Raw genomic sequence first — 25,907 nt, 5'->3', positions numbered from 1 at the left:
TTGGTGTTTCTGATGTAGGATGTTGTAGGTTGGTGTTTCTTGTGTCTGATGTAGGATGTTGTAGGTTGGTGTTTCTTGTGTCTGATGTAGGATGTTGTAGGTTGGTGTCTCTTGTGTCTGATGTAGGATGTTGTAGGTTGGTGTGTCTGATGTAGGATGTTGTAGGTTGGTGTCTCTTGTGTCTGATGTAGGATGTTGTAGGTTGGTGTTTCTTGTGTCTGATGTAGGATGTTGTAGGTTGGTGTTTCTTGTGTCTGATGTAGGATGTTGTAGGTTGGTGTCTCTTGTGTCTGATGTAGGATGTTGTAGGTTGGTGTTTCTTGTGTCTGATGTAGGATGTTGTAGGTTGGTGTTTCTTGTGTCTGATGTAGGATGTTGTAGGTTGGTGTCTCTTGTGTCTGATGTAGGATGTTGTAGGTTGGTGTGTCTGATGTAGGATGTTGTAGGTTGGTGTCTCTTGTGTCTGATGTAGGATGTTGTAGGTTGGTGTCTCTTGTGTCTGATGTAGGATGTTGTAGGTTGGTGTTTCTTGTGTCTGATGTAGGATGTTGTAGGTTGGTGTGTCTGATGTAGGATGTTGTAGGTTGGTGTTTCTTGTGTCTGATGTAGGATGTTGTAGGTTGGTGTTTCTGATGTAGGATGTTGTAGGTTGGTGTTTCTGATGTAGGATGTTGTAGGTTGGTGTTTCTTGTGTCTGATGTAGGATGTTGTCTCGGCAGGGTGGGGAATGGAGGCTGTCGTCTGGTATCAACGTGACGTCACATGAGCACTTCATGCTGGGGAATCCATTCGGCAACAAGACGCTTGTTGTTACCTCACTCAAGGTAAGCCAAGGTCAAGGCTAATAAGTGGGGTAGTCTGGTCATGTGAGTGGGGTAAGTGTGGTCATGTGACTGGGGTAAGTCATATGACTGGGGTAAGTGTGGTCATGTGACTGGGCTAAGTCATGTGACTGGGGTAAGTGTGGTCATGTGACTGGGCTAAGTCATGTGACTGGGGTAAGTGTGGTCATGTGACTGGGGTAAGTCATGTGACTGGGGTAAGTGTGGTCATGTGACTGGGCTAAGTCATGTGACTGGGGTAAGTGTGGTCATGTGACTGAGGTAAGTCATGTGACTGGGGTAAGTGTGGTCATGTGACTGGGGTAAGTGTGGTTATGTGACTAGGGTAAGTCATGTGACTGGGGTAAGTCATGTGACTGGGGTAAGTGTGGTCATGTGACTAGGGTAAGTCATGTGACTTGGGTAAGTCATGTGACTGGTGTAAGTGTGGTCATGTGACTAGGGTAAGTCATGTGACTGGGGTAAGTGTGGTCATGTGACTAGGGTAAGTCATGTGACTGGGGTAAGTCATGTGACTGGGGTAAGTGTGGTCATGTGACTAGGGTAAGTCATGTGACTGGGGTAAGTCATGTGACTGGGGTAAGTGTGGTCATGTGACTAGGGTAAGTCATGTGGCCGGGTGTAAGTGTGGTCATGTGACTAGGGTAAGTAATGTGACTGGGGTAAGTGTGGTCATGTGACTAGGGTAAGTCATGTGACTGGGGTAAGTCATGTGACTGGGGTAAGTGTGGTCATGTGACTGGGGTAAGTCATGCGATTGGGGTTAGTCATGTGATTGGGGTAAGTCATGTGATTGGGGTAAATGGTCATGTGACTGGGGTAAGTCATGTGATTGGGGTAAGTCATGTGATTGGGGTAAGTCATGTGATTGGGGTAAGTCATGTGATCGGGGTAAATGGTTATGTGACTGGGGTACCTTTGATCGTATTGGATTATTTAGGTTTTATATCAGCATTTGAGAAAGCAGACCTTACAGTAGACCTTACAAAAGACCTTACAGGAAACATTGCAACATACCTTAAAGTATATCTTACAAAAGACCTAAAAGAAGACCTAACAGAAGACCTTATAGCAGACCTTAGATTGATATAAATGAGATGAAGTTAGCGGTCGGGACTACACTTAAAATATTGAAATCATAACATTTTTACGTCAATCGAGACAAATATCAGTCCTGCCACCACACCCTTTGTATGAAGTCGTGCAACAAGGCACCCGCTTCAATAGCTTCTAGGAGGTACTCTGGGTAAAGGATACCTGGCCAGATCCTGCCCCGCCCACTGATGGATACAATCTGAGATCCCCTGGAGAAAGTTTTTTAACTACATTCATTATTCACTCAGCTCAGCTTACCATTATAACCAGAAATATGTTCATTACAAGAATGAGTGCTAGAACTTGGTTTACATGTGTGTACCTGTGTTCACCTGTGTTCGCCTGCAGGAAATGTTCAGCGAATTGGATGTAACATTGTTCGTTCTGGACTGTCTGTTTGATTCACACACAATCTGGTGCTATCGTACACACTACTAGGTACAGTCTCACACATCTCACATACAACCTGGTGCTATCTCACACATCCCACACACTACCTGGTGCTATCTCACACATCCCACACACTACCTGGTGCTATCTCACACATCTCACACACTACCTGGTGCTATCTCACACATCTCACACACTACCTAGTGCTATCTCACACATCCCACACACTACCAGGTACAGTCTCACACATCCCACACACTACCAGGTACAGTCTCACACATCTCACACACTACCAGGTGCTATCTCACACATCTCACACACTACCAGGTGCTATCTCACACATCCCACACACTACCAGGTACAGTCTCACACATCTCACACACTACCTGGTGCTATCTCACACATCCCACACACTACCTAGTGCTATCTCACACATCCCACACACTACCAGGTGCTATCTCACACATCCCACACACTACCTAGTGCTATCTCACACATCCCACACACTACTAGGTACAGTCTCACACATCCCACACACTACCTAGTGCTATCTCACACATCCCACACACTACCAGGTACAGTCTCACACATCCCACACACTACCAGGTACAGTCTCACACATCTCACACACTACCAGGTGCTATCTCACACATCTCACACACTACCTAGTGCTATCTCACACATCCCACACACTACCAGGTGCTATCTCACACATCCCACACACTACCAGGTACAGTCTCACACATCCCACACACTACCTAGTGCTATCTCACACATCCCACACACTACCAGGTGCTATCTCACACATCCCACACACTACCAGGTACAGTCTCACACATCCCACACACTACCAGGTACAGTCTCACACATCTCACACACTACCAGGTGCTATCTCACACATCTCACACACTACCTAGTGCTATCTCACACATCCCACACACTACCAGGTGCTATCTCACACATCCCACACACTACCAGGTACAGTCTCACACATCCCACACACTACCTAGTGCTATCTCACACATCCCACACACTACTAGGTACAGTCTCACACATCTCACACACTACCAGGTACAGTCTCACACATCCCACACACTACCAGGTACAGTCTCACACATCCCACACACTACCAGGTACTATCTCACACATCCCACACACTACCAGGTGCTATCTCACACATCCCACACACTACCAGGTGCTATCTCACACATCTCACACACTACCTAGTGCTATCTCACACATCTCACACACTACCAGGTGCTATCTCACACATCTCACACACTACCAGGTGCTATCTCACACATCTCACACACTACCTAGTGCTATCTCACACATCTCACACACTACCTAGTGCTATCTCACACATCTCACACACTACCTAGTGCTATCTCACACATCTCACACACTACCAGGTACAGTCTCACACATCTCACACACTACCAGGTACAGTCTCACACATCCCACACACTACCAGGTGCTATCTCACACATCTCACACACTACCTAGTGCTATCTCACACATCTCACACACTACCAGGTGCTATCTCACACATCTCACACACTACCTGGTGCTATCTCACACATCTCACACACTACCAGGTACAGTCTCACACATCCCACACACTACCAGGTGCTATCTCACACATCTCACACACTACCAGGTGCTATCTCACACATCCCACACACTACCAGGTGCTATCTCACACATCTCACACACTACCTAGTGCTATCTCACACATCCCACACACTACCAGGTGCTATCTCACACATCCCACACACTACCAGGTGCTATCTCACACATCTCACACACTACCTAGTGCTATCTCACACATCCCACACACTACCAGGTGCAGTCTCACACATCTCACACACTACCAGGTGCTATCTCACACATCTCACACACTACCAGGTACAGTCTCACACATCTCACACACTACCAGGTACAGTCTCACACATCTCACACACTACCTAGTGCTATCTCACACATCTCACACACTACCAGGTGCTATCTCACACATCTCACACACTACCAGGTACAGTCTCACACATCTCACACACTACCTAGTGCTATCTCACACATCTCACACACTACCAGGTGCTATCTCACACATCTCACACACTACCTAGTGCTATCTCACACATCTCACACACTACCAGGTGCTATCTCACACATCTCACACACTACCAGGTACAGTCTCACACATCTCACACACTACCAGGTGCTATCTCACACATCCCACACACTACCAGGTGCTATCTTACACATCCCACACACTACCAGGTACAGTCTCACACATCTCACACACTACCAGGTGCTATCTCACACATCCCACACACTACCTGGTGCTATCTCACACATCCCACACACTACCAGGTGCTATCTCACACATCTCACACACTACCAGGTGCTATCTCACACATCTCACACACTACCAGGTGCTATCTCACACATCTCACACACTACCAGGTGCTATCTCACACTTCTCACACACTACCAGGTGCTATCTCACACATCTCACACACTACCAGGTACAGTCTCACACATCTCACACACTACTAGGTACAGTCTCACACATCTCACACACTACCAGGTACAGTCTAACACATCTCACACACTACCAGGTACAGTCTCACACATCCCACACACTACCTGGTGCTATCTCACACATCTCACACACTACCAGGTACAGTCTCACACATCTCACACACTACCAGGTACAGTCTCACACATCCCACACACTACCTAGTGCTATCTCACACATCCCACACACTACCAGGTACAGTCTCACACATCTCACACACTACCTAGTGCTATCTCACACATCCCACACACTACCAGGTACAGTCTCACACATCTCACACACTACCTAGTGCTATCTCACACATCTCACACACTACCAGGTACAGTCTCACACATCCCACACACTACCTAGTTCTATCTCACACATCTCACACACTACCAGGTGCAGTCTCACACATCTCACACACTACCAGGTGCAGTCTCACACATCTCACACACTACCAGGTACAGTCTCACACATCCCACACACTACCAGGTACAGTCTCACACATCTCACACACTACCAGGTGCTATCTCACACATCTCACACACTACCAGGTGCTATCTCACACATCTCACACACTACCTAGTGCTATCTCACACATCTCACACACTACCAGGTACAGTCTCACACATCTCACACACTACCAGGTGCTATCTCACACATCCCACACACTACCAGGTACAGTCTCACACATCTCACACACTACCTAGTGCTATCTCACACATCTCACACACTACCTAATGCTATCTCACACATCCCACACACTACCAGGTACAGTCTCACACATCTCACACACTACCAGGTACAGTCTCACACATCTCACACACTACCAGGTGCTATCTCACACATCTCACACACTACCTAATGCTATCTCACACATCTCACACACTACCTAATGCTATCTCACACATCCCACACACTACCAGGTACAGTCTCACACATCTCACACACTACCAGGTACAGTCTCACACATCTCACACACTACCAGGTACAGTCTCACACATCTCACACACTACCAGGTACAGTCTCACACATCTCACACACTACCAGGTGCTATCTCACACATCCCACACACTACCAGGTACAGTCTCACACATCTCACACACTACCAGGTACAGTCTCACACATCCCACACACTACCTAGTGCTATCTCACACATCCCACACACTACCAGGTACAGTCTCACACATCTCACACACTACCAGGTACAGTCTCACACATCTCACACACTACCTAGTGCTATCTCACACATCTCACACACTACCAGGTGCTATCTCACACATCCCACACACTACCTAGTGCTATATCACACATCCCACACACTACCAGGTGCTATCTCACACATCCCACACACTACCAGGTACAGTCTCACACATCTCACACACTACCAGGTACAGAATCACACATCTCACACACTACCTAGTGCTATCTCACACATCTCACACACTACCAGGTACAGTCTCACACATCTCACACACTACCAGGTACTATCTCACACATCCCACACACTACCTAGTGCTATCTCACACATCTCACACACTACCTAGTGCTATCTCACACATCTCACACACTACCAGGTGCTATCTCACACATCCCACACACTACCTAGTGCTATCTCACACATCTCACACACTACCTAGTGCTATCTCACACATCCCACACACTACCAGGTACAGTCTCACACATCTCACACACTACCAGGTGCTATCTCACACATCTCACACACTACCAGGTGCTATCTCACACATCTCACACACTACCTGGTGCTATCTCACACATCCCACACACTACCAGGTGCTATCTCACACATCTCACACACTACCAGGTGCTATCTCACACATCCCACACACTACCAGGTACAGTCTCACACATCTCACACACTACCAGGTGCTATCTCACACATCTCACACACTACCTGGTGCTATCTCACACATCCCACACACTACCTAGTGCTATCTCACACATCTCACACACTACCTAGTGCTATCTCACACATCTCACACACTACCAGGTACAGTCTCACACATCTCACACACTACCTAGTACTATCTCACACATCTCACACACTACCTAGTGCTATCTCACACATCCCACACACTACCTGGTGCTATCTCACACATCTCACACACTACCAGGTGCTATCTCACACATCTCACACACTACCAGGTGCTATCTCACACATCTCACACACTACCAGGTGCTATCTCACACATCCCACACACTACCAGGTACAGTCTCACACATCCCACACACTACCAGGTACAGTCTCACACATCCCACACACTACCAGGTACAGTCTCACACATCCCACACACTACCAGGTACAGTCTCACACATCCCACACACTACCAGGTACAGTCTCACACATCTCACACACTACCAGGTACAGTCTCACACATCTCACACACTACCAGGTACAGTCTCACACATCTCACACACTACCTAGTGCTATCTCACACATCCCACACACTACCAGGTACAGTCTCACACATCCCACACACTACCAGGTGCTATCTCACACATCTCACACACTACCAGGTGCTATCTCACACATCTCACACACTACCTAGTGCTATCTCACACATCCCACACACTACCAGGTGCTATCTCACACATCTCACACACTACCAGGTGCTATCTCACACATCTCACACACTACCTAGTGCTATCTCACACATCTCACACACTACCAGGTGCTATCTCACACATCTCACACACTACCAGGTACAGTCTCACACATCTCACACACTACCAGGTACAGTCTCACACATCCCACACACTACCAGGTACAGTCTCACACATCCCACACACTACTAGGTACAGTCTCACACATCTCACACACTACCAGGTACAGTCTCACACATCTCACACACTACCAGGTACAGTCTCACACATCCCACACACTACCAGGTACAGTCTCACACATCTCACACACTACCAGGTACAGTCTCACACATCTCACACACTACCAGGTACAGTCTCACACATCTCACACACTACCAGGTGCTATCTCACACATCCCACACACTACCAGGTACAGTCTCACACATCTCACACACTACCAGGTACAGTCTTACACATCCCACACACTACCTAGTGCTATCTCACACATCCCACACACTACCAGGTACAGTCTCACACATCTCACACACTACCAGGTACAGTCTCACACATCTCACACACTACCTAGTGCTATCTCACACATCTCACACACTACCAGGTGCTATCTCACACATCCCACACACTACCTAGTGCTATCTCACACATCCCACACACTACCAGGTGCTATCTCACACATCCCACACACTACCAGGTACAGTCTCACACATCTCACACACTACCAGGTACAGTCTCACACATCTCACACACTACCTAGTGCTATCTCACACATCTCACACACTACCAGGTACAGTCTCACACATCTCACACACTACCAGGTACTATCTCACACATCCCACACACTACCTAGTGCTATCTCACACATCTCACACACTACCTAGTGCTATCTCACACATCTCACACACTACCAGGTGCTATCTCACACATCCCACACACTACCTAGTGCTATCTCACACATCCCACACACTACCAGGTGCTATCTCACACATCCCACACACTACCAGGTACAGTCTCACACATCTCACACACTACCAGGTGCTATCTCACACATCTCACACACTACCAGGTGCTATCTCACACATCTCACACACTACCTAGTGCTATCTCACACATCTCACACACTACCAGGTGCTATCTCACACATCCCACACACTACCAGGTACAGTCTCACACATCTCACACACTACCAGGTGCTATCTCACACATCTCACACACTACCTGGTGCTATCTCACACATCCCACACACTACCTAGTGCTATCTCACACATCTCACACACTACCTAGTGCTATCTCACACATCTCACACACTACCAGGTACAGTCTCACACATCTCACACACTACCTAGTACTATCTCACACATCTCACACACTACCTAGTGCTATCTCAAACATCCCACACACTACCTGGTGCTATCTCACACATCTCACACACTACCAGGTGCTATCTCACACATCTCACACACTACCAGGTGCTATCTCACACATCTCACACACTACCAGGTGCTATCTCACACATCCCACACACTACCAGGTACAGTCTCACACATCTCACACACTACCAGGTGCTATCTCACACATCCCACACACTACCAGGTACAGTCTCACACATCTCACACACTACCAGGTACAGTCTCACACATCTCACACACTACCAGGTACAGTCTCACACATCCCACACACTACCTAGTGCTATCTCACACATCTCACATACAACCTGGTGCTATCTCACACATCTCACACACTACCAGGTGCTATCTCACACATCTCACACACTACCAGGTGCTATCTCACACATCCCACACACTACCAGGTGCTATCTCACACATCCCACACACTACCAGGTACAGTCTCACACATCCCACACACTACCAGGTACAGTCTCACACATCTCACACACTACCAGGTACAGTCTCACACATCTCACACACTACCAGGTGCTATCTCACACATCCCACACACTACCAGGTACAGTCTCACACATCTCACACACTACCAGGTGCTATCTCACACATCCCACACACTACCAGGTACAGTCTCACACATCTCACACACTACCAGGTGCTATCTCACACATCCCACACACTACCAGGTACAGTCTCACACATCCCACACACTACCAGGTACAGTCTCACACATCTCACACACTACCAGGTACAGTCTCACACATCTCACACACTACCAGGTACAGTCTCACACATCTCACACACTACCAGGTGCTATCTCACACATCCCACACACTACCAGGTGCTATCTCACACATCCCACACACTACCAGGTACAGTCTCACACATCCCACACACTACCAGGTACAGTCTCACACATCTCACACACTACCAGGTACAGTCTCACACATCTCACACACTACCAGGTACAGTCTCACACATCTCACACACTACCTAGTGCTATCTTACACATCCCACACACTACCAGGTACAGTCTCACACATCCCACACACTACCAGGTACAGTCTCACACATCCCACACACTACCAGGTACAGTCTCACACATCTCACACACTACCAGGTACAGTCTCACACATCTCACACACTACCAGGTACAGTCTCACACATCCCACACACTACCAGGTGCTATCTCACACATCCCACACACTACCAGGTGCTATCTCACACATCTCACACACTACCTGGTACAGTCTCACACATCTCACACACTACCAGGTACAGTCTCACACATCCCACACACTACCTAGTGCTATCTCACACATCTCACACACTACCAGGTACAGTCTCACACATCTCACACACTACCAGGTACAGTCTCACACATCCCACACACTACCTAGTGCTATCTCACACATCTCACACACTACCAGGTACAGTCTCACACATCTCACACACTACCTAGTGCTATCTCACACATCTCACACACTACCTGGTGCTATCTCACACATCCCACACACTACCAGGTACAGTCTCACACATCTCACACACTACCTAGTGCTATCTCACATATCTCACACACTACTTGGTGCTATCTCACACATCCCACACACTACCAGGTACAGTCTCACACATCCCACACACTACCTAGTGCTATCTCACACATCTCACACACTACTAGGTACAGTCTCACACATCTCACACACTACCAGGTACAGTCTCACACATCCCACACACTACCTAGTGCTATCTCACACATCCCACACACTACCAGGTACCGTCTCACACATCCCACACACTACCAGGTACAGTCTCACACATCTCACACACTACCAGGTACAGTCTCACACATCTCACACACTACCTAGTGCTATCTCACACATCTCACACACTACCAGGTACAGTCTCACACATCCCACACACTACCAGGTACAGTCTCACACATCCCACACACTACCAGGTACAGTCTCACACATCTCACACACTACCAGGTACAGTCTCACACATCTCACACACTACCAGGTACAGTCTCAAACATCTCACACACTACCAGGTACAGTCTCACACATCCCACACACTACCAGGTACAGTCTCACACATCTCACACACTACCAGGTACAGTCTCACACATCTCACACACTACCAGGTACAGTCTCACACATCTCACACACTACCAGGTACAGTCTCACACATCTCACACACTACCTAGTGCTATCTCACACATCTCACACACTACCAGGTACAGTCTCACACATCCCACACACAACCTAGTGCTATCTCACACATCCCACACACTACCAGGTACAGTCTCACACATCTCACACACTACCTAGTGCTATCTCACACATCCCACACACTACCAGGTACAGTCTCACACATCCCACACACAACCTAGTGCTATCTCACACATCCCACACACTACCAGGTACAGTCTCACACATCTCACACACTACCTAGTGCTATCTCACACATCTCACACACTACCTAGTGCTATCTCACACATCCCACACACTACCAGGTACAGTCTCACACATCTCACACACTACCAGGTGCTATCTCACACATCTCACACACTACCAGGTACAGTCTCACACATCTCACACACTACCTAGTGCTATCTCACACATCTCACACACTACCAGGTGCAGTCTCACACATCCCACACACTACCAGGTACAGTCTCACACATCTCACACACTACCAGGTGCTATCTCACACATCTCACACACTACCAGGTGCTATCTCACACATCTCACACACTACCTAGTGCTATCTCACACATCTCACACACTACCAGGTGCTATCTCACACATCTCACACACTACCAGGTGCTATCTCACACATCTCACACACTACCAAGTGCTATCTCACACATCTCACACACTACCAGGTGCTATCTCACACATCTCACACACTACCAGGTGCTATCTCACACATCTCACACACTACCAGGTGCTATCTCACACATCTCACACACTACCAGGTACAGTCTCACACATCTCACACACTACCAGGTACAGTCTCACACATCTCACACACTACCAGGTACAGTCTCACACATCTCACACACTACCAGGTACAGTCTCACACATCTCACACACTACCAGGTACAGTCTCACACATCCCACACACTACCTAGTGCTATCTCACACATCCCACACACTACCTAGTGCTATCTTACACATCTCACACACTACCAGGTACAGTCTCACACATCTCACACACTACCAGGTGCTATCTCACACATCTCACACACTACCAGGTGCTATCTCACACATCCCACACACTACCAGGTACAGTCTCACACATCCCACACACTACCTAGTGCTATCTCACACATCTCACACACTACCAGGTGCAGTCTCACACATCTCACACACTACCAGGTGCTATCTCACACATCTCACACACTACCAGGTACAGTCTCACACATCTCACACACTACCAGGTACAGTCTCACACATCCCACACACTACCTAGTGCTATCTCACACATCCCACACACTACCAGGTACAGTCTCACACATCTCACACACTACCAGGTACAGTCTCACACATCTCACACACTACCTGGTGCTATCTCACACATCTCACACACTACCAGGTACAGTCTCACACATCTCACACACTACCAGGTACAGTCTCACACATCCCACACACTACCTAGTGCTATCTCACACATCCCACACACTACCTAGTGCTATCTCACACATCTCACACACTACCAGGTACAGTCTCACACATCTCACACACTACCTGGTGCTATCTCACACATCCCACACACTACCAGGTACAGTCTCACACATCCCACACACTACCCAGTGCTATCTCACACATCTCACACACTACCAGGTACAGTCTCACACATCCCACACACTACCTAGTGCTATCTCACACATCCCACACACTACCAGGTACAGTCTCACACATCCCACACACTACCAGGTACAGTCTCACACATCTCACACACTACCAGGTGCTATCTCACACATCTCACACACTACCTAGTGCTATCTCACACATCCCACACACTACCAGGTGCTATCTCACACATCCCACACACTACCAGGTACAGTCTCACACATCCCACACACTACCTAGTGCTATCTCACACATCCCACACACTACCAGGTGCTATCTCACACATCCCACACACTACCAGGTACAGTCTCACACATCCCACACACTACCAGGTACAGTCTCACACATCTCACACACTACCAGGTGCTATCTCACACATCTCACACACTACCTAGTGCTATCTCACACATCCCACACACTACCAGGTGCTATCTCACACATCCCACACACTACCAGGTACAGTCTCACACATCCCACACACTACCTAGTGCTATCTCACACATCCCACACACTACTAGGTACAGTCTCACACATCTCACACACTACCAGGTACAGTCTCACACATCCCACACACTACCAGGTACAGTCTCACACATCCCACACACTACCAGGTACTATCTCACACATCCCACACACTACCAGGTGCTATCTCACACATCCCACACACTACCAGGTGCTATCTCACACATCTCACACACTACCTAGTGCTATCTCACACATCTCACACACTACCAGGTGCTATCTCACACATCTCACACACTACCAGGTGCTATCTCACACATCTCACACACTACCTAGTGCTATCTCACACATCTCACACACTACCTAGTGCTATCTCACACATCTCACACACTACCTAGTGCTATCTCACACATCTCACACACTACCAGGTACAGTCTCACACATCTCACACACTACCAGGTACAGTCTCACACATCCCACACACTACCAGGTGCTATCTCACACATCTCACACACTACCTAGTGCTATCTCACACATCTCACACACTACCAGGTGCTATCTCACACATCTCACACACTACCTGGTGCTATCTCACACATCTCACACACTACCAGGTACAGTCTCACACATCCCACACACTACCAGGTGCTATCTCACACATCTCACACACTACCAGGTGCTATCTCACACATCCCACACACTACCAGGTGCTATCTCACACATCTCACACACTACCTAGTGCTATCTCACACATCCCACACACTACCAGGTGCTATCTCACACATCCCACACACTACCAGGTGCTATCTCACACATCTCACACACTACCTAGTGCTATCTCACACATCCCACACACTACCAGGTGCAGTCTCACACATCTCACACACTACCAGGTGCTATCTCACACATCTCACACACTACCAGGTACAGTCTCACACATCTCACACACTACCAGGTACAGTCTCACACATCTCACACACTACCAGGTGCTATCTCACACATCCCACACACTACCAGGTGCTATCTTACACATCCCACACACTACCAGGTACAGTCTCACACATCTCACACACTACCAGGTGCTATCTCACACATCCCACACACTACCTGGTGCTATCTCACACATCCCACACACTACCAGGTGCTATCTCACACATCTCACACACTACCAGGTGCTATCTCACACATCTCACACACTACCAGGTGCTATCTCACACATCTCACACACTACCAGGTGCTATCTCACACTTCTCACACACTACCAGGTGCTATCTCACACATCTCACACACTACCAGGTACAGTCTCACACATCTCACACACTACTAGGTACAGTCTCACACATCTCACACACTACCAGGTACAGTCTCACACATCTCACACACTACCAGGTACAGTCTCACACATCCCACACACTACCTGGTGCTATCTCACACATCTCACACACTACCAGGTACAGTCTCACACATCTCACACACTACCAGGTACAGTCTCACACATCCCACACACTACCTAGTGCTATCTCACACATCCCACACACTACCAGGTACAGTCTCACACATCTCACACACTACCTAGTGCTATCTCACACATCCCACACACTACCAGGTACAGTCTCACACATCTCACACACTACCTAGTGCTATCTCACACATCTCACACACTACCAGGTACAGTCTCACACATCCCACACACTACCTAGTGCTATCTCACACATCTCACACACTACCAGGTGCAGTCTCACACATCTCACACACTACCAGGTGCAGTCTCACACATCTCACACACTACCAGGTACAGTCTCACACATCCCACACACTACCAGGTACAGTCTCACACATCTCACACACTACCAGGTGCTATCTCACACATCTCACACACTACCAGGTGCTATCTCACACATCTCACACACTACCTAGTGCTATCTCACACATCTCACACACTACCAGGTACAGTCTCACACATCTCACACACTACCAGGTGCTATCTCACACATCCCACACACTACCAGGTACAGTCTCACACATCTCACACACTACCTAGTGCTATCTCACACATCTCACACACTACCTAATGCTATCTCACACATCCCACACACTACCAGGTACAGTCTCACACATCTCACACACTACCAGGTACAGTCTCACACATCTCACACACTACCAGGTGCTATCTCACACATCTCACACACTACCTAATGCTATCTCACACATCTCACACACTACCTAATGCTATCTCACACATCCCACACACTACCAGGTACAGTCTCACACATCTCACACACTACCAGGTACAGTCTCACACATCTCACACACTACCAGGTACAGTCTCACACATCTCACACACTACCAGGTACAGTCTCACACATCTCACACACTACCAGGTGCTATCTCACACATCCCACACACTACCAGGTACAGTCTCACACATCTCACACACTACCAGGTACAGTCTCACACATCCCACACACTACCTAGTGCTATCTCACACATCCCACACACTACCAGGTACAGTCTCACACATCTCACACACTACCAGGTACAGTCTCACACATCTCACACACTACCTAGTGCTATCTCACACATCTCACACACTACCAGGTGCTATCTCACACATCCCACACACTACCTAGTGCTATATCACACATCCCACACACTACCAGGTGCTATCTCACACATCCCACACACTACCAGGTACAGTCTCACACATCTCACACACTACCTAGTGCTATCTCACACATCCCACACACTACCAGGTACAGTCTCACACATCCCACACACAACCTAGTGCTATCTCACACATCCCACACACTACCAGGTACAGTCTCACACATCTCACACACTACCTAGTGCTATCTCACACATCTCACACACTACCTAGTGCTATCTCACACATCCCACACACTACCAGGTACAGTCTCACACATCTCACACACTACCAGGTGCTATCTCACACATCTCACACACTACCAGGTACAGTCTCACACATCTCACACACTACCTAGTGCTATCTCACACATCTCACACACTACCAGGTGCTATCTCACACATCTCACACACTACCTAGTGCTATCTCACACATCTCACACACTACCAGGTGCTATCTCACACATCTCACACACTACCAGGTGCTATCTCACACATCTCACACACTACCAAGTGCTATCTCACACATCTCACACACTACCAGGTGCTATCTCACACATCTCACACACTACCAGGTGCTATCTCACACATCTCACACACTACCAGGTGCTATCTCACACATCTCACACACTACCAGGTACAGTCTCACACATCTCACACACTACCAGGTACAGTCTCACACATCTCACACACTACCAGGTACAGTCTCACACATCTCACACACTACCAGGTACAGTCTCACACATCTCACACACTACCAGGTACAGTCTCACACATCCCACACACTACCTAGTGCTATCTCACACATCCCACACACTACCTAGTGCTATCTCACACATCTCACACACTACCAGGTACAGTCTCACACATCTCACACACTACCAGGTGCTATCTCACACATCTCACACACTACCAGGTGCTATCTCACACATCCCACACACTACCAGGTACAGTCTCACACATCCCACACACTACCTAGTGCTATCTCACACATCTCACACACTACCAGGTGCAGTCTCACACATCTCACACACTACCAGGTGCTATCTCACACATCTCACACACTACCAGGTACAGTCTCACACATCTCACACACTACCAGGTACAGTCTCACACATCCCACACACTACCTAGTGCTATCTCACACATCCCACACACTACCAGGTACAGTCTCACACATCTCACACACTACCAGGTACAGTCTCACACATCTCACACACTACCTGGTGCTATCTCACACATCTCACACACTACCAGGTACAGTCTCACACATCTCACACACTACCAGGTACAGTCTCACACATCCCACACACTACCTAGTGCTATCTCACACATCCCACACACTACCTAGTGCTATCTCACACATCTCACACACTACCAGGTACAGTCTCACACATCTCACACACTACCTGGTGCTATCTCACACATCCCACACACTACCAGGTACAGTCTCACACATCCCACACACTACCCAGTGCTATCTCACACATCTCACACACTACCAGGTACAGTCTCACACATCCCACACACTACCTAGTGCTATCTCACACATCCCACACACTACCAGGTACAGTCTCACACATCCCACACACTACCAGGTACAGTCTCACACATCTCACACACTACCAGGTGCTATCTCACACATCTCACACACTACCTAGTGCTATCTCACACATCCCACACACTACCAGGTGCTATCTCACACATCCCACACACTACCAGGTACAGTCTCACACATCCCACACACTACCTAGTGCTATCTCACACATCCCACACACTACCAGGTGCTATCTCACACATCCCACACACTACCAGGTACAGTCTCACACATCCCACACACTACCAGGTACAGTCTCACACATCTCACACACTACCAGGTGCTATCTCACACATCTCACACACTACCTAGTGCTATCTCACACATCCCACACACTACCAGGTGCTATCTCACACATCCCACACACTACCAGGTACAGTCTCACACATCCCACACACTACCTAGTGCTATCTCACACATCCCACACACTACTAGGTACAGTCTCACACATCTCACACACTACCAGGTACAGTCTCACACATCCCACACACTACCAGGTACAGTCTCACACATCCCACACACTACCAGGTACTATCTCACACATCCCACACACTACCATGTGCTATCTCACACATCCCACACACTACCAGGTGCTATCTCACACATCTCACACACTACCTAGTGCTATCTCACACATCTCACACACTACCAGGTGCTATCTCACACATCTCACACACTACCAGGTGCTATCTCACACATCTCACACACTACCTAGTGCTATCTCACACATCTCACACACTACCTAGTGCTATCTCACACATCTCACACACTACCTAGTGCTATCTCACACATCTCACACACTACCAGGTACAGTCTCACACATCTCACACACTACCAGGTACAGTCTCACACATCCCACACACTACCAGGTGCTATCTCACACATCTCACACACTACCTAGTGCTATCTCACACATCTCACACACTACCAGGTGCTATCTCACACATCTCACACACTACCTGGTGCTATCTCACACATCTCACACACTACCAGGTACAGTCTCACACATCCCACACACTACCAGGTGCTATCTCACACATCTCACACACTACCAGGTGCTATCTCACACATCCCACACACTACCAGGTGCTATCTCACACATCTCACACACTACCTAGTGCTATCTCACACATCCCACACACTACCAGGTGCTATCTCACACATCCCACACACTACCAGGTGCTATCTCACACATCTCACACACTACCTAGTGCTATCTCACACATCCCACACACTACCAGGTGCAGTCTCACACATCTCACACACTACCAGGTGCTATCTCACACATCTCACACACTACCAGGTACAGTCTCACACATCTCACACACTACCAGGTACAGTCTCACACATCTCACACACTACCAGGTGCTATCTCACACATCCCACACACTACCAGGTGCTATCTTACACATCCCACACACTACCAGGTACAGTCTCACACATCTCACACACTACCAGGTGCTATCTCACACATCCCACACACTACCTGGTGCTATCTCACACATCCCACACACTACCAGGTGCTATCTCACACATCTCACACACTACCAGGTGCTATCTCACACATCTCACACACTACCAGGTGCTATCTCACACATCTCACACACTACCAGGTGCTATCTCACACTTCTCACACACTACCAGGTGCTATCTCACACATCTCACACACTACCAGGTACAGTCTCACACATCTCACACACTACTAGGTACAGTCTCACACATCTCACACACTACCAGGTACAGTCTCACACATCTCACACACTACCAGGTACAGTCTCACACATCCCACACACTACCTGGTGCTATCTCACACATCTCACACACTACCAGGTACAGTCTCACACATCTCACACACTACCAGGTACAGTCTCACACATCCCACACACTACCTAGTGCTATCTCACACATCCCACACACTACCAGGTACAGTCTCACACATCTCACACACTACCTAGTGCTATCTCACACATCCCACACACTACCAGGTACAGTCTCACACATCTCACACACTACCTAGTGCTATCTCACACATCTCACACACTACCAGGTACAGTCTCACACATCCCACACACTACCTAGTGCTATCTCACACATCTCACACACTACCAGGTGCAGTCTCACACATCTCACACACTACCAGGTGCAGTCTCACACATCTCACACACTACCAGGTACAGTCTCACACATCCCACACACTACCAGGTACAGTCTCACACATCTCACACACTACCAGGTGCTATCTCACACATCTCACACACTACCAGGTGCTATCTCACACATCTCACACACTACCTAGTGCTATCTCACACATCTCACACACTACCAGGTACAGTCTCACACATCTCACACACTACCAGGTGCTATCTCACACATCCCACACACTACCAGGTACAGTCTCACACATCTCACACACTACCTAGTGCTATCTCACACATCTCACACACTACCTAATGCTATCTCACACATCCCACACACTACCAGGTACAGTCTCACACATCTCACACACTACCAGGTACAGTCTCACACATCTCACACACTACCAGGTGCTATCTCACACATCTCACACACTACCTAATGCTATCTCACACATCTCACACACTACCTAATGCTATCTCACACATCCCACACACTACCAGGTACAGTCTCACACATCTCACACACTACCAGGTACAGTCTCACACATCTCACACACTACCAGGTACAGTCTCACACATCTCACACACTACCAGGTACAGTCTCACACATCTCACACACTACCAGGTGCTATCTCACACATCCCACACACTACCAGGTACAGTCTCACACATCTCACACACTACCAGGTACAGTCTCACACATCCCACACACTACCTAGTGCTATCTCACACATCCCACACACTACCAGGTACAGTCTCACACATCTCACACACTACCAGGTACAGTCTCACACATCTCACACACTACCTAGTGCTATCTCACACATCTCACACACTACCAGGTGCTATCTCACACATCCCACACACTACCTAGTGCTATATCACACATCCCACACACTACCAGGTGCTATCTCACACATCCCACACACTACCAGGTACAGTCTCACACATCTCACACACTACCAGGTACAGAATCACACATCTCACACACTACCTAGTGCTATCTCACACATCTCACACACTACCAGGTACAGTCTCACACATCTCACACACTACCAGGTACTATCTCACACATCCCACACACTACCTAGTGCTATCTCACACATCTCACACACTACCTAGTGCTATCTCACACATCTCACACACTACCAGGTGCTATCTCACACATCCCACACACTACCTAGTGCTATCTCACACATCTCACACACTACCTAGTGCTATCTCACACATCCCACACACTACCAGGTACAGTCTCACACATCTCACACACTACCAGGTGCTATCTCACACATCTCACACACTACCAGGTGCTATCTCACACATCTCACACACTACCTGGTGCTATCTCACACATCCCACACACTACCAGGTGCTATCTCACACATCTCACACACTACCAGGTGCTATCTCACACATCCCACACACTACCAGGTACAGTCTCACACATCTCACACACTACCAGGTGCTATCTCACACATCTCACACACTACCTGGTGCTATCTCACACATCCCACACACTACCTAGTGCTATCTCACACATCTCACACACTACCTAGTGCTATCTCACACATCTCACACACTACCAGGTACAGTCTCACACATCTCACACACTACCTAGTACTATCTCACACATCTCACACACTACCTAGTGCTATCTCACACATCCCACACACTACCTGGTGCTATCTCACACATCTCACACACTACCAGGTGCTATCTCACACATCTCACACACTACCAGGTGCTATCTCACACATCTCACACACTACCAGGTGCTATCTCACACATCCCACACACTACCAGGTACAGTCTCACACATCCCACACACTACCAGGTACAGTCTCACACATCCCACACACTACCAGGTACAGTCTCACACATCCCACACACTACCAGGTACAGTCTCACACATCCCACACACTACCAGGTACAGTCTCACACATCTCACACACTACCAGGTACAGTCTCACACATCTCACACACTACCAGGTACAGTCTCACACATCTCACACACTACCTAGTGCTATCTCACACATCCCACACACTACCAGGTACAGTCTCACACATCCCACACACTACCAGGTGCTATCTCACACATCTCACACACTACCAGGTGCTATCTCACACATCTCACACACTACCTAGTGCTATCTCACACATCCCACACACTACCAGGTGCTATCTCACACATCTCACACACTACCAGGTGCTATCTCACACATCTCACACACTACCTAGTGCTATCTCACACATCTCACACACTACCAGGTGCTATCTCACACATCTCACACACTACCAGGTACAGTCTCACACATCTCACACACTACCAGGTACAGTCTCACACATCCCACACACTACCAGGTACAGTCTCACACATCCCACACACTACTAGGTACAGTCTCACACATCTCACACACTACCAGGTACAGTCTCACACATCTCACACACTACCAGGTACAGTCTCACACATCCCACACACTACCAGGTACAGTCTCACACATCTCACACACTACCAGGTACAGTCTCACACATCTCACACACTACCAGGTACAGTCTCACACATCTCACACACTACCAGGTGCTATCTCACACATCCCACACACTACCAGGTACAGTCTCACACATCTCACACACTACCAGGTACAGTCTTACACATCCCACACACTACCTAGTGCTATCTCACACATCCCACACACTACCAGGTACAGTCTCACACATCTCACACACTACCAGGTACAGTCTCACACATCTCACACACTACCTAGTGCTATCTCACACATCTCACACACTACCAGGTGCTATCTCACACATCCCACACACTACCTAGTGCTATCTCACACATCCCACACACTACCAGGTGCTATCTCACACATCCCACACACTACCAGGTACAGTCTCACACATCTCACACACTACCAGGTACAGTCTCACACATCTCACACACTACCTAGTGCTATCTCACACATCTCACACACTACCAGGTACAGTCTCACACATCTCACACACTACCAGGTACTATCTCACACATCCCACACACTACCTAGTGCTATCTCACACATCTCACACACTACCTAGTGCTATCTCACACATCTCACACACTACCAGGTGCTATCTCACACATCCCACACACTACCTAGTGCTATCTCACACATCCCACACACTACCAGGTGCTATCTCACACATCCCACACACTACCAGGTACAGTCTCACACATCTCACACACTACCAGGTGCTATCTCACACATCTCACACACTACCAGGTGCTATCTCACACATCTCACACACTACCTAGTGCTATCTCACACATCTCACACACTACCAGGTGCTATCTCACACATCCCACACACTACCAGGTACAGTCTCACACATCTCACACACTACCAGGTGCTATCTCACACATCTCACACACTACCTGGTGCTATCTCACACATCCCACACACTACCTAGTGCTATCTCACACATCTCACACACTACCTAGTGCTATCTCACACATCTCACACACTACCAGGTACAGTCTCACACATCTCACACACTACCTAGTACTATCTCACACATCTCACACACTACCTAGTGCTATCTCAAACATCCCACACACTACCTGGTGCTATCTCACACATCTCACACACTACCAGGTGCTATCTCACACATCTCACACACTACCAGGTGCTATCTCACACATCTCACACACTACCAGGTGCTATCTCACACATCCCACACACTACCAGGTACAGTCTCACACATCTCACACACTACCAGGTGCTATCTCACACATCCCACACACTACCAGGTACAGTCTCACACATCTCACACACTACCAGGTACAGTCTCACACATCTCACACACTACCAGGTACAGTCTCACACATCCCACACACTACCTAGTGCTATCTCACACATCTCACATACAACCTGGTGCTATCTCACACATCTCACACACTACCAGGTGCTATCTCACACATCTCACACACTACCAGGTGCTATCTCACACATCCCACACACTACCAGGTGCTATCTCACACATCCCACACACTACCAGGTACAGTCTCACACATCCCACACACTACCAGGTACAGTCTCACACATCTCACACACTACCAGGTACAGTCTCACACATCTCACACACTACCAGGTGCTATCTCACACATCCCACACACTACCAGGTACAGTCTCACACATCTCACACACTACCAGGTGCTATCTCACACATCCCACACACTACCAGGTACAGTCTCACACATCTCACACACTACCAGGTGCTATCTCACACATCCCACACACTACCAGGTACAGTCTCACACATCCCACACACTACCAGGTACAGTCTCACACATCTCACACACTACCAGGTACAGTCTCACACATCTCACACACTACCAGGTACAGTCTCACACATCTCACACACTACCAGGTGCTATCTCACACATCCCACACACTACCAGGTGCTATCTCACACATCCCACACACTACCAGGTACAGTCTCACACATCCCACACACTACCAGGTACAGTCTCACACATCTCACACACTACCAGGTACAGTCTCACACATCTCACACACTACCAGGTACAGTCTCACACATCTCACACACTACCTAGTGCTATCTTACACATCCCACACACTACCAGGTACAGTCTCACACATCCCACACACTACCAGGTACAGTCTCACACATCCCACACACTACCAGGTACAGTCTCACACATCTCACACACTACCAGGTACAGTCTCACACATCTCACACACTACCAGGTACAGTCTCACACATCCCACACACTACCAGGTGCTATCTCACACATCCCACACACTACCAGGTGCTATCTCACACATCTCACACACTACCTGGTACAGTCTCACACATCTCACACACTACCAGGTACAGTCTCACACATCCCACACACTACCTAGTGCTATCTCACACATCTCACACACTACCAGGTACAGTCTCACACATCTCACACACTACCAGGTACAGTCTCACACATCCCACACACTACCTAGTGCTATCTCACACATCTCACACACTACCAGGTACAGTCTCACACATCTCACACACTACCTAGTGCTATCTCACACATCTCACACACTACCTGGTGCTATCTCACACATCCCACACACTACCAGGTACAGTCTCACACATCTCACACACTACCTAGTGCTATCTCACATATCTCACACACTACTTGGTGCTATCTCACACATCCCACACACTACCAGGTACAGTCTCACACATCCCACACACTACCTAGTGCTATCTCACACATCTCACACACTACTAGGTACAGTCTCACACATCTCACACACTACCAGGTACAGTCTCACACATCCCACACACTACCTAGTGCTATCTCACACATCCCACACACTACCAGGTACCGTCTCACACATCCCACACACTACCAGGTACAGTCTCACACATCTCACACACTACCAGGTACAGTCTCACACATCTCACACACTACCTAGTGCTATCTCACACATCTCACACACTACCAGGTACAGTCTCACACATCCCACACACTACCAGGTACAGTCTCACACATCCCACACACTACCAGGTACAGTCTCACACATCTCACACACTACCAGGTACAGTCTCACACATCTCACACACTACCAGGTACAGTCTCAAACATCTCACACACTACCAGGTACAGTCTCACACATCCCACACACTACCAGGTACAGTCTCACACATCTCACACACTACCAGGTACAGTCTCACACATCTCACACACTACCAGGTACAGTCTCACACATCTCACACACTACCAGGTACAGTCTCACACATCTCACACACTACCTAGTGCTATCTCACACATCTCACACACTACCAGGTACAGTCTCACACATCCCACACACAACCTAGTGCTATCTCACACATCCCACACACTACCAGGTACAGTCTCACACATCTCACACACTACCTAGTGCTATCTCACACATCCCACACACTACCAGGTACAGTCTCACACATCCCACACACAACCTAGTGCTATCTCACACATCCCACACACTACCAGGTACAGTCTCACACATCTCACACACTACCTAGTGCTATCTCACACATCTCACACACTACCTAGTGCTATCTCACACATCCCACACACTACCAGGTACAGTCTCACACATCTCACACACTACCAGGTGCTATCTCACACATCTCACACACTACCAGGTACAGTCTCACACATCTCACACACTACCTAGTGCTATCTCACACATCTCACACACTACCAGGTGCAGTCTCACACATCCCACACACTACCAGGTACAGTCTCACACATCTCACACACTACCAGGTG

At 48.3% G+C, this 25,907-nt stretch overlaps 1 protein-coding gene across 1 annotated transcript in view; it reads left to right on the top strand.

Annotated features, from left to right (window-relative positions):
* LOC131939600 (glutamate receptor ionotropic, kainate 2) overlaps positions 1-25,907 on the top strand; it is a 213,487-nt gene that overhangs the window by 138,133 nt on the left and 49,447 nt on the right. Inside the window, exon 9 of the mRNA XM_059298006.1 lies at positions 720-824. Coding sequence (XP_059153989.1) covers positions 720-824 — 105 coding nt within the window. The remainder of the gene's footprint in view (positions 1-719; positions 825-25,907) is intronic.

Source organism: Physella acuta, unplaced genomic scaffold (assembly GCF_028476545.2).
Source record: "Physella acuta isolate Inbredline_101_S28 unplaced genomic scaffold, ASM2847654v3 ptg000284l, whole genome shotgun sequence".
Lineage (NCBI taxonomy): Eukaryota > Metazoa > Mollusca > Gastropoda > Physidae > Physella > Physella acuta.
Note: the sequence above shows the minus strand (reverse complement) of the source record. Positions and strands in the feature narration are given on the sequence as shown.